The 13,339-nt window shown below is 46.1% G+C and overlaps 1 protein-coding gene across 10 annotated transcripts in view; it reads left to right on the plus strand.

Moving 5' to 3' along the window:
* The first annotated feature begins 1,370 nt into the window (after positions 1–1,370).
* Positions 1,371–13,339, plus strand: part of KLF7 (KLF transcription factor 7) — a 114,380-nt gene continuing 102,411 nt past the window's right edge. For 8 of the 10 annotated variants that reach the window (XR_009541090.1, XR_009541085.1, XR_009541086.1 and 5 more), the window contains exon 1: positions 1,374–1,919. Coding sequence is in view for 3 of the 10 variants with exons in the window: in XM_060152221.1 (XP_060008204.1) it covers positions 1,818–1,919 (102 nt within the window). In the remaining 7 variants the exon portion in view is untranslated. Of the gene's footprint in view, positions 1,920–13,339 lie in introns of all 10 variants that reach the window. The other 2 variants (XM_060152222.1, XM_060152223.1) reach the window with 2 other exon arrangements.

The following is a 13,339-nucleotide window of genomic DNA, read 5'->3' on the forward strand; positions in this document are numbered from 1 at the left end:
CACTAACCATTTAAGGTCAAGCAAACAACCGGTCAACCCTCACAACGTGCGTAGTTCAGCTAAGAGATAATAGGCTCTCTATCTATACATCTCTATATGTCAGCGCCATAGCGCAATTCAGGTCCTCCTCTCACCACCGCAGCTAGGCAGACGGACACCCTCTCTCCAAGCCGCATGGGAAGTCTCACGTTTAAGCCCCCAAGCAAGTTGCCGGCTCCTGCCTGCACCCCACGTCTACAAGGATTCCCTCTATTGTCTTTAACACACTCCCCAGCAAAACGTCCAGTTCCAATCAACTCTAACTGCGAGGCTGACCCCCGCCCGGTCCCCGGCGTCGGCTCAGAAGGCTGGGCGGGCGGGGTGGGGCGGGGCGCGGCGGCACGCACTGGGGCGCCGGCGGGGCTGGGGGCGGGGCCTGCGCGAGGCGCGCAAGGCGGGCCCCCGCCGCTGTTTTCGCGCATTCCCCTTTGTTCTGCTCCATTGTGTGGCGCTTCCTCCTCTGGCGCTTCTTCTCGGCACCCTGGCAGCCTGTGGGGAATTCGTGAAGGGGCTTTTGGTGACTTTTTCTTTCTTCCGCCCTCCTCCCAATCCCCCGGTTTATTTCTGAGGAAGTGAGGAACTCGTTTGCGCTGCCCCGCCCTCGCGGTTCCCTGCCCTCGGGCCTAGAAGGGAGGCGGAGTGGGAAGTGACCTGCCCTCCTCCCCATGCCGGCTTCCTCGTCCTCCCGCCTCGCTCTTCCTCCGGGAGGCATCCTGACCCCGCATTCTGGACTTTCACCTCCTAACCGGCCGCGTCCACGCCAGAACGGCGATACGCGACCCTCTCCCCTCTGAGGGGCGCAGGCTCCGGCCGCCTGGGGCTCCACCTGGCACCCAAGCGAAGGTCGGAGGCCGGTGTCCGGCCCGAGCCCAGTCGCCTCAGCGTACCGGGAGCCGGTGCAAGTGTCGCCGCGACCCTCCCAATCCCTCGCGCTCGCGCTCGCGCTCCCCGGGCGCCGCACGGCCTCTTCAGCCCCCTTATATAGCCCTCTAAAAATAGCTCGCCTCGCACCGCCTTGTAAGGCAGCAGGGAGATTCGCAGCGTGCCAATCCGCGCCCGCCGCCAGGGCCAAGCCCCGCCCCAGGCCCTGCTCCACGCTTCCCATTGGTCGTCAGTGACTTCATGAGCCCCCTGTTTACCATACATGGTCACACGCGGCCTAATGGACGCCCTCCTCCGAGATCCCACGGCTGCGCGGAGAGCCGGGCGGCGGGAGGGAGTTTGGGGAGGGGGAAGAGCAGGAGGAGGAGAAAAGGAGGAGGGGGGGGAGAGACTACAAACTAGCAAGGATGGGGGTGGGGGTGGGGAGGGAAGGAAAGAGGGGGAGAGAAGCGATCGCGAGAAAAAAAAAAATGCCACCTCCCAAAATAAAGAGCAAAGATTGCATTAGGAGCGAACAGCGCTGCAGAAATAGATGGCAGCTTCGTGTCAGTGAGTTTGCATCCCCCTTCCTGATCCACGAGCTGGAGTGATTAGAGCCCTGGAAGGGAATTGTTACTCCCGTGAAGTCCCCTTTTCCTGGCAGCCGTCTGCACTGTACACGCTGGATGCCTCTCTCCATCCACCCCACTCAGTCTCTCCTCTCTCACCTCCTCTCTCCCTCTCTTCTGCATTGATTTTTTTTTTTTTTTCCTTTTTAGTTGACTGAAACAAAACAAAACAAAAGGGCCACTGGATGTCTGCCTCCTTGGGGGGTGAGCCAGACAGACTGACAAACAAACAGACCCAACTGTGTTCGGGGGAGGGTTTCTCCTCCCGTTTTGCCCGGCAGCAGCAGCATGGACGTGTTGGCTAGTTATAGTATATTCCAGGAGCTACAACTTGTCCACGACACCGGCTACTTCTCAGCTTTGCCATCCCTGGAGGAGACCTGGCAGCAGGTGAATGATTTAAATTACTTGTGTAAATCGTGTGGTGGCGGCGGAGACGCAGGGGCTGCGTTGGTGTGGGCTTGGGGTTGAATTTTGTTTGTTCGTTTGTTTAATTCCCCCCCCCCCCCTTTTTGGCTGTCTGTTGTTTAAAATGTTTTCGGAAACAGTCATCTGCTTACCTCTCCACCCACCCCCTAACCCCTTAGTTTGCTGAGCTGAGCGGCCGGTCGGAGCTGCCTGCGTTTCAGTCACCAACACACATCCTTGCGCACACGTTGTGCGGCTCACTGCCCCCCAGCAGAGACCTGCCTAACTTCTGGGGTTCGGAGGAGCCGGGTGGGAAGGTGGTTTGGGGCTTTACGAGCCATCACAGACAGGTACCGCGTCCCTACATGCACGAGCTCTACCTCCTTGGTACCTTAAATCAGGTTCATCTCTTTCAACTGGTGCTAACGACCGTCAGATGGGGGGGAGGGGGTAGGAGCAAAGCGGAGTGTTTTCCTAGTAATTAGCGAGTATCAGTAAAGAATAGGAACTTGATTTTGAGATTAGAAGCTGGGCAGAAGGAAGAGGAGCCCAGTGATAAAGGATACTCAAAGATATCTCGGAAGAGGATGGGAAGATGTGTCTATCTCATGCTGACCGTGCATTGTAGGTTTCCCCAGTGCGGTGTCTTCGGAAGGAGAACACCGTCTGTGGGTGTCCTTGCTTCTCTTTCGTTTGGTGTGCCTCTCCACTTAGCACAACCTCCGACAAAGGGTGGTGTGTGCTTCCATGCCTCTGACTTTGTTTTAGAGGACTAGTCAAGAAACTCCTAAGATGCTGAAGGGCACCGATGCCAAGTTGGCTAGGCGTCCCAGTGAGGGGGAAGCGGGGCTGGTGACAAGTTCACGGGGCTTTGTGAAGTGGAATAAAGAAAGTGCTGGTTAGTGGAAAGTGCGAGATCTGCTGCGGAAACAGTGGTTTTCTCAGTAAGGATTAGGAGCTGCTGAGGGGACATTCTGCAGGAAAGATGGTGGGTGGGGATGGAGGGACACGAACATTCTTTCAGAATTCTACAGTGTGCATCATGGAACGTGCAAGAAGACAGTTCGGATTTGCACATTGGAAGTGTGAACGTGCACAATCCGTCTGGGAGAAACGTGCTTGCCCTTGGGGCGGGCGGCAGGAGGCTTGGTGTGTGGCTGCTCATGTAACTTCTCTGCTCCGTGATAGCAGCTTGTTAAGGCTAATGAACGGCTGAATTTCCTCCGACAGGATACAAAGCGGGATTTGCCAGTTTGAGCCTGGGATGTAACAGTTGCTGCTTTAGCGAGTGAGGTTTGGCTTGTGGTATAAGGAGCCTATCCTGTGTACCATTGTTGCTAGTTGCTGTTCTCCCCTGATTTCGAGGCTGGAGTTTCTCCAGGTACTGGCCTCTGGTGTCTGTGCTTCCACACATACATTCCTGCCCAAGGATGCTGGCAGATATGTTTGACTTTGTCTTTCCCTAAATGCACGCACAGCTCACATGTTTCTAGCAGAAGGCATTTCTCCAGTGCATCCTTTCCCCCATCCTTGATGAGACTATCTCACGAAGGGTCTCACTAGAGCTTTTTCCTGCTTTTATTTCACATGCTAATTAAACCAAAAGGTTGCCAGAATTTCATTTTCTGAAATAGTCTTCATTTCACACTGTCAGCCCACTGGTGTTGAATCGGTTGCCTATTAACAACTGTCTAGACAGGTTAGGGAAGAGAATCTGTTGATTTAGTCAGCCTGCCCAAGGCAGCCCTTGTTTGTGACTAACTGTTAAGCAGGGTTGGAGGGAAGAAAGTTGGCTTTATTTGTTACAACGTTCCCTCCTGATGAATCACACAACTTTGTTTGGTTCAAGATTTCACAGTAGTAAAGCCTGCTTTGGGGGAAGGCCTCTCCAGAGGAAACCTGCTTTTCTAGATCTGGTTAGAGCATCCTTGAGAAGGTCTAGATCTGTAAAGAAACATCATTGGTTTGATAATTAGAGGATGTACTGGATCTTTTGTTTCCTTAGAAGCCTTCTCCGCTTCCCACCCACCTCATCCTTCATCTCACCTCCTTCAGGGCATCTCTAGCTTAGTTTGTATCTGTGGGCAAATAAATTTTCACCCCCCTATTTCTTGCGTTAATCCTCTCCTACTGCCAACTGCCCTCAGCTTAAAACCCTTTGCCAAGCTCTTTCAGAGGCATGCTCGTAATCCATACTGAAACATAACTTGTGAGGACACGGTCCTAAATGAGATATCGTTCCAAGGAGCTTTCTTCTGTGGGCTCTGTAGTCACAAATGCTTTCTGTAAAGGTGACTGTGCCTCCCAGTTCATGCTGATGACATAACCTCCAACCTCTGTCTCTTCCTTCCTCCCTCTACCTGCCCCCTCCCTCTTGCCTCTTCTGAGTATAAAGGAGGGGAGTGTGGTTATATGCAACTGTTGGTTCTAAATCAACCATCACATGGTGAAATTTTAAGGCTCCTGTGCTCAAATCAGCTCAAGAAGGTTGCTACAAAGAACCCCAGGCAGGAGGAAGTTTCCTGATGCTCTGGGGTAATCAGATTTTAGAGGTCAAATGAGGAGCAGTTATTAGATGTACTCCTGAAAGTGAACAGTGTACCTTGAGGAGATGAGTGAAGTCCAGAGATTCCAGTAGTCTGATTTGGTTCGTAAGAAACAGAGTGGCTTGGATGATAAACTCAAGACCATCTGTGCATTTGAAAATTAAGGATGGACTCTTTGGAGTTTTTATTTTAAACTCAAGTCTGGGATAATTGTTCTGCTTAATAGTCAGTGAGCTTGTCATGGCCCTCCTGTCACAGGGGTCGTCATTTTGACATTGGGTTTTTGGGCAATATTGTCTTAGCCTCATACAGCTCCAACTATGAAAACCATTGTTGGTGTAATTTTTAAATCCAGATGGACATCCTACATTAACAGCTCTCCATTCCTGGGCTCTGACTGCATACTTAAGCATTTGGCCCAAGTAACATCATCCCTGCCTGTCATATAACTGTAAATTACACTGTGCTTATGTGGTCTATTATTTTATGGAATTCAGCTGACGCACAACTCTTAAGGCTACCAGCCTTAAGCTCTTTGGAAACTTGCAGGAAAATTTCCAAGAGCTGTCTGAGGAAAAGTAGGAAAAAGTCAAAGGTAGGACAGAAACTAAGAGTAGCGTATAGGGTACCACTTGATGATGGATAAAGGGGGACCCATTCATGAGTTTTGTTGCCATTAGAAATCATGATTTTTCTGGACCCACTGCTGACTTGGAAAATAAAAGAGGATTTGGTACAATACTGATGGTTATTTTTCTTTGGGAAGCTACAAAGACTTTTAGAATTTGGATATATTCTTTATACCTAGACTGCTATTTCATGAGTGCAGGTCAAGTAATGATGTTCTAAGTCTTATTTGCACTTAGCTTTGCTTCATGCCATTGAGGAGCATGGTATGTTTACTTGAAAACTCTTATGGAATTATGCTTGTTGTTAATGCTGATTCATAATTGGCAGATGGGGTCAGTTTCAGGCCTCCTTTTTGCTCAGAGAAAATTTTCCACTGCTACTGGAAACAAATAAATAAATCATAGAACATTCCTCCCTCCTCCCCCATTCCCCCATTGTTTTAAACTAATGGCATACTTGGCTACTGTAAGAACTACAGCGTCCCCATAACACTGCAATTTCATCTTGGTTTCAGGCACCCTGAAACACTTTTTACAAGGGCCTTTGGTATGAAGCATCTCTAGGGGACAACTTACAAAAATGGTTGCCTGCCAAGAACAGCCTCATGGTGCAAGGGATGGGATTTGATCTGTGAGCTACATCGCTTCTCCTATGTTGGGATCTTGCCTTTGCACTGCCTTCTACAGGCCCGAGCAGCCTGGTGCTGTCTCAGCCAGAAAGACAAAGCAAACTGTAGGGTCTCTGCATCCGCAGGTTTGCCTCTGTCCCCAATTTGCAGAAAACCTTGTCATGAATTAGAATTTCTTGGCAACAGCACCACCCAGGGAAATTTGTAGACACAAAGGAGCCTTGCTAACCACACTGAAAGGATAAAATAGCTGGCTTTTTTTTTTCTTTTTTGTATGTGATTTGTGTGCTCTTTAGTTACCATAACTCTATTTTTTTTTTAAATTTGAAACAGTGACTTGATAGATGAAAAAAAAATCAGAACTGCCCCTGTTCTCCAGATTTTCTAAATAAGGATGCAGTCACTCAATAAATGTAGCTTTACAAATGAAAGCACATGTGAATGCCATCTATCACACAGTTGGCCTTTTCATGTTCTTTTTAATTTTAATTTCCATGTTCTTTTTAATAGATACATCTTTGTGTAGATTTAGGGATTCTCAAACATTATCACTCAGTCTACCTGTTTGTAGTTTGGTATTTTGAAGTGAGTGAATGTTACAACGCAGATGTTTTTACTACATCTGTCTTTAGTTGGGATAAAGGAAGTGGTGACTTCTTTGTTCTCCATGAAACTCCCACCCCCACTCCCTACCCTGAGGAGGATGTGATGTTGGGGTCCAATCCATTTAAAGGGCAGAGCAGAAGATGTGACACCTCACCCTGAAATGATTTATGTATGGGTATGTCAGAGACCTTCAGTGTGCAAAATGTGCTCTTCCTCTCTCCCAGCCCATTCTAAATATAAATGCCAGTGGGGGCTATTTGCCTCTCCACTTGAACGGGAATAGTTTAGAGAAGGTCCTAATGGAGCTTTCAGTAGCCATTCTCTTATAAATCTTCAGATTCTTCTCCCTTCAGAGAATTCCTGTATTTTAACTTTTTGAGTACGAGAAGGCAATGCAGTCTTCTTTAATCACTGTGTGCTTATTTGGGAGAGAAGACAGTTTCCTCTGGCCAGTCTGAACTGGCTCATGTTGATGGGATAGCTGGCCAGATCGGGTGGCAGACACCCGCTATCTCTGCAGTTTGTCAGTAGCGTGCAAGGGGTTTTAAATCACCTTTGCTGGACTCCATGATTGGTGAATGCAGAGAACGCCTCTGTGATTCCGGTTCACTCAATCTATCAGTTAGCATGTATGTTTGGAATTGGGATTTGCTGAAAGTTTAGGACAGCTCCCCAACGTAACCTGAGCGATGCCAGAAGGGTGAGGGGTGGAGATTTATCTCTCTACAAATAAACCCCTTTGTTTCCCCAAATTAGCTGAGTGCTTGCTTAGCATAAACAGGTGGAAATATTTTAACCCAAATTGCCAAATCTTACCTAGTACAGTGATTAGGAAGCTCTATAAGTACTAATGGTGTTAAAGTCGGTGGAGCAAGATACAGCATCTAATCATTAATGTTACATGCAACATCCACAAGTTAAGAAACACTCCTCCTCCCAGTTACATTGTGTGCTCATTTTAGAGCACCCGCGTGAGAAGCTCTCCTTACTTAGTTTAATTTAAGTGTTCCCCAAATCAAATATCGCATTACTGGAGCAGGCTTTTACCTAAGATCGGTCATGATCTTGTTCCTCTCCCTTCTTGTTCCTTGGCCTTCATTTTCTGCTAATTTGGAGAATCATTTCTCCTGCCTTGAATCCTTTTTGTTTTCCTCACTTGGCATTTTGCTGTGACCCTGAGAACTTGGTCCTGCTAAGTGTATTGTGTCCGTTGCACTCTCCATTAGAGCAGCTTCCAGCTGCCCCATCCACCACATGCGTGACATAGAGATGGACAGCGGGGGGTCGGCAGCAGCTTTGTGATCAGTCCGGAATCAGCCTGCTTGAGGTGGGAGTGACTTCTGATTTCATAGTGATACCATTCCTGACTGAGCATTACTGGAACAGGCTTTTACCTAAGATTGGTCATGCCTCTGAGCTGGTAGAGGCAGTCAGTCACACCTTGTGGGCTTTTCTCTGTTTATATTAAAATATGGAAAATATTTCACCGCCAGTACTTCATTCCTTTGCTCTGGTTATGTGCAAAATACTGTTTGGGTGATGCGAATTTGAATTGGATATAGTTCTGCCCTCTATGAGCTTGACTTCAGTAGGGGAGAGTGAGCATGTTCAGAATTACGTAATACGGTATTAGAACACAGTTGCCAAAAAAAAAAAGAGATTTTAAGTCCAGTATTTGAACACTGACCCATGCCTCTCTGTACTTACCCACCTCGTTACAACCTTGTTTATAAAACATACTTGAGATTTACTAAATTTTCTTAGGCTTTTTTAGCTAATGGTGTAATGGGGCTGGTGGCCCTTTTAGGGCAGATGAGTCGACAGTGTGAATGAATACGCATGTCCATAATGACCAGGAAACAGCATCCATGTCTGTGTCATTCGGAAATGATTATAGGTAATTAAAATAATTAATGTAGAGCCATATGCAATATCTATTTCTGAATATGGGTTTATTGACATTTCCTGAGGTCATATTGAAAGTCAAGCCCCAGGCCTTGTACCAAAGCTAGACCCAGAGAATTTTAGAATTTCAAATCCTGAAAGGGTCTTGGTTTCTTTAACTCTAAAACACTAGGCTAGGACCAAATGATTATTGAAGCCAGATGAAGCATTGAACCTTCCAAGGTCACCCAGCTGTTGTTAACATGGATGGTGGTCCCAGGCCCAGTACTCTTTCAGATGCCCAAATCAGTTTGCTTGCTTTTCATCACACTGTTCTGAATATACTTTGAGTCACTTCTCATCTTTCCTCCTCTCTCTTTCCCCCTCTCCCCTTAAAGGGAAGCAAGAAAACCCCCATTTTACTTTGAACAATACTAGTACATGGAATTTTTGAATTGTCTGGGCCCTAAACCAAGATATTGAATATCTTGGAGAAAGCTTATGTGTGTAATTTAATCTCTTTTCCATTTTTAATAATGTGTGGTAACCTGGAAAATGTACACTGTACTGAAAAAACAAAATAAAAGCCCCCAATTGCAACTCCAGCCTTATGAAAAAAAGTGCTGTCACTTAAATGATAACAAACGGATCGGAGCGAGAGTAAGAAGGGTGCATTGAGATGTATGCGGTAGGGAGTTGGATGGATGATAGAACTGGGGTTTTATGTGGAAAGCGTCAAATGCGAAGTTTTGAAATGCTTTGTCTCTGACAACTTGCCAACAAAGGGACTGCATGAAACGGTAGCAGTTATCATGTGCCAATTCAGAAAAATCTCTTTTGAAGTGTTTTAAAATTTCTTGAGAGGGTTGGATGGGCAGTGAGGTTGTAATGTTTTACAAATTTAAACAAAAAACATTGCACATTGTGATAAGCAGTTGGGAAGAGAGACAACTTCTGTGCGGTTTTTAAAAAGTCCTTATGGGGTGGGAGGGTGAAGCCAAGGCTCAATTTTCAGTGTCCCTAGTGAGGAAAGGAAACGCAGGGTGCTCTTCACTCTGCTCAGTGACTTTTGGCCCTTCTCCACCCAATCTCTAGTATAGTTATGATGGTGAAAATTCTCTCTTGAAACTTGGCTCACAGATTGGTTTCACCTCTAAGATCTTAGAAACTGAAGATTTCTTCCCAAATGGAGACTTCTTTATTTCTTCAAAGCTGTAATCTACAGCTCCAACTCCAATATTTTCCTGAGTTTCAGGCCCACATTTTTGAACTGGAAACCTGGGGCTGACACTTAAGGCTTTTGGGGTTGTCCCATGAAGACCTCAGCTGAATATGTCCCAAAGCTTGAACTCGTCAACTTCTTTCCTCCCTTTCCTGGCTTCCCTGTTTCTTTTATTGAGTTGACCTTTCTTCTGTGATCCAGGTTTGAAGGTCCAGCCATCTTTGGCTCCTCTCTTTCCCTTCACTCTGATTGGTTGAAAAATCCCATTGATTTGGTTCTTACAGTACGTCACCATGGTCTACCACTTTCTTCTTGCTCTGCCATTGCCCCAGGGCAGCCCCACCACCTCAGCTGGACTGACTTTCTGCCTCCATCACCATGCTCCAAACTGTCAATGGGGCCCTCTTTTACATACGATGAGGCCAAATGTCTAAGAGTCACGATGTTCCAAGACTGGGTCTAGGTAGTAGTCACAAGTTTCCCCCTTTGTTACCATGTGCGGTAACCGCCATCCAAATTGAATGACTGTACTTTTCCTGCTTCTCTCTTCATTTATGTCATTTCCTTCAGCCTTTTCCTTCTTCTTCCTCTTTGAGTCTCTTTGTCCAAATTCTACCCATCCTTTAACTTTCAGATGGTTGCCACATCTTCCAGGAAACTCCCTCGCTTTCCCTTGGCCAACAGTAATTGCTGCTGTTTCTATACTCTTGTGTAGAACTTTTTACTTCCTCATGATGCTTTTCAGTTTTGTCCTGTAGTATAGTTTTTCTTTTCTTTTTTTTCCCCCATTGCCTTATTTTTCCAGTTAGGTTGCATGATTTAGAGCAGAGTCCATGCCTTGGTTATAATTTTGATAATAAACTTTTAATACATAACCCTTCAGGTTCTTAGAAAGCCTTGCACGTGGTAGATACTCAATAGATATTTAGGGCTTAATGATGTGACTTAAGATTTGACTATGTCTGTAGTAATGGTTCACAACTGTGGCTGCACCCCAGACCAATTAAATCAGTATTCCTTTGGGTGGAACCCAGGTATCAGTGTCGTTTTGTTTTTGTTTTTTTATAAATTTATTTTATTTATTTATTTGTTTATTTATTTATTTATTTTTGGCTGCTTTGGGTCTTCGTTGCTGTGCATGGGCTTTCTCTAGTTGCAGTGAGCAGGGGCTACTCTTCGTTGCAGTGTGTGGGCTTCTCATTGCGGTGGCTTCTCTTGTTGCGGAGCACGGGCTCTAGGCGTGCAGGCTTCAATAGTTGTGGCATGTGGGCTCAGTAATTGTGGCTCTAGATCGTAGGCTCAGTAATTGTGGCGCCCAGGCTTAGTTGCTCCACGGCATGTGGGATCTTCCTGGAACCCACGTCCTCTGCATTGGCAGGTGGATTCTTAACCACTGCACCACCAGGGAACTCCCTCAGTGTTTTTATAAAGCTTCTGGGTGATTCCAATATGCAGCCAAGGCTTTGAGCCATTAATCTATAGAGGGTTAATATCAGAGATACCAGAGTTGCAGGTGGCTACTACTTATATGGAAATATTTCATTTCTTGTATAACTTGGAATCTAAGTGTAATAGAGGTTTATAATAAAGCAGGACAGTGGATGTACTTCATCCAGCTCCTCGGTTAATAGCAACTGTCCAAGTGTTGTTTCATCTTCCTTGTTTTACTTTCCCTTACCCTAAAGTGTTTCTCATTTAGCTCACATTTCCTATGACCCACTAGAGGTTTGCTTAACCTGGTCAAATTCCATTTCTGGTACCTTTGTGGTGGTGGGCATTAAACTCCAACCATGCCGTGCTTCAAATAATTCATTCTCAGCAAGCTCTCGACCATGATTTTCCACTTACCTCAGCCTGCTCTGTGGTTTTAAAGGGATGGATGCATGCACAAACATTTGTTGGATGATGCCAGATAGACATTAGGTAGCAGCTCTACATATTTCTTTCTGACCTCACTGTTTGCAAGTAGACTCTGTTTATAAAGAATTTCAAAGGACCCATGTTTCTAGTAAGAGGAGCAAAAATAAACTGTGGAAGAATTGCCGCTGAGGACATTCAGGCAAGGAGGCTGCCTCCTCATCCATAGAAGGCTTTAGCTCTTGTGGTAATGACTGTGGGCATGTGGCGATGTTCACAAAGAAGCCTTAGAAATGCCTCTATTTCAAACTGTGATGTTTGCAAAAATGTATGTACTGTAGCTACATCCTTTCATCTATAAACTGTCTTTGATGGGGGTACGGTTGGCAAGAGAGAACATCATGAGAGGAGCTCAGAGCTTAGGGTTGAAGGATATCTTTTGGAAAGCTCAACCCGGCCGTGAAAATGGCAATTAGCTGTGGAGCAATTGCTCTGCAAGGAAGTGTCCGCCTGCTCCTGACCCCGCTTTCACACTCACCTTGCAGAGCCGAGGTAGCAGGAATTGAATGGCGTGGTCACAGTGCTGGCTCTTATTTTTGGAGAGGCGGCAAATTCGCTCATCACACAAAGGAGTGGAAATAGATTGCCCCAGCCCTACCTTTTGAGCTCTTAGTGTTTGTTCATATGGCCACTGTAGAGCCTGTTAATAGAGCACAGTTCCTGCCTAAGGGGTGAAGGATGTCTTCTGTGAGGAGGCCTCTGTGCAGGACTGATTCTCCAGTGAGCTCCCTGAGATGCTGCTCAATGACAGACTGCATCTCTGGCTTTGCTTTCTGCATTCCAAGATGGCTCAGCCCTCCCCTGTGCATTTGCCTCCCTATATCAAGGTCCTTGCTTTCTTTGATATGGACCAAGATATGATTTCCTCTGTGACGGAGATGTTCATGTTGGCTTGTGAGAGTCTAACAAACATCTGTATTGAACTTTTTTTCTTAAGGGCTCAGGGTGTTTTGCTCAGGACCTCTTGTCATCGGCACATTCTTTTTGTAACTAAGGAACGGACAGGTATTACAGAATTTCCCGTTCAGAGGTGAGAAAATTGGGGCAGAGGAAGATTAAGCAAGTTGTCTTAATGTGGCCGCAAAGCAAATGAGTTGCAAAACCAGTGGTGGAACACACTTCCCTCTTCCTTTTTTCCACTTGGCTATTCTGCCTCTTATCATAATAAGCATCATAATAATATCTAATATCTGTCAAATACTTCCTAGAGATGATCTCATCTGAGCACTTTATGTGCATCATTTCATTTAATCCTCACACCAACCCTGTGAGATACATATTCTTCTTATCCCCACTTTACAGATGGAGACATTGAGGTTCGAGTTATTAAATGACTTTGCCTAAAGTCACACAACTTGTAAGTGGTTGAGCCAGAATGCAAACCCAGGCAGTATGCTCAGGACTCCAAATTTTTACATTTATACTGACTCCTAGTTAGGCAGGAGACACCAGGGCAAGAGCCAAAGGTCATGGCCTGGGACTCAGTGGAACTGTTTGGGTTTGAACAGCTTTCTGGTCTGTCTTCTTTCTGGGCCTTGGTTTTCTCATCTGAAAAAGAACTGGGTTGTGCTAGGGCTCCTTAATGTCGTAGTGTTTGTAGTAGTCAAATTACACGAGGCCTTGAAATCAGACAGAGCTGGAACCTTGAGAAAGTCACCTAACGTCTCTGAGTCTCATTCTGTCATGAGTGGAATGGAGTTAATAATGCCTAGGTAAGGGCAGGCATGTTGGCTCTCTGGCCCAGTGTCTGGTACATGGCATCCACTCAACAAATGCTCTTTCCTTCCCCGTTTTCAACCATCCTTCCTCCTGTTGAAAACAGTGCAGAGTGACACAATGCTCTTTTTTCTAAATAGTATCACTGGTCTCTCTAAGATCCCAGTGATTCTGGAATGTCTAAGAGAAGGTGAATGATGAAAGGCCAGGCCAGGGAGAATGCTGGGCATTGGACATGGTGTTCCTTTATCCA

This window comes from Lagenorhynchus albirostris, chromosome 6 (genome assembly GCF_949774975.1).
Source record: "Lagenorhynchus albirostris chromosome 6, mLagAlb1.1, whole genome shotgun sequence".
NCBI lineage: Eukaryota > Metazoa > Chordata > Mammalia > Artiodactyla > Delphinidae > Lagenorhynchus > Lagenorhynchus albirostris.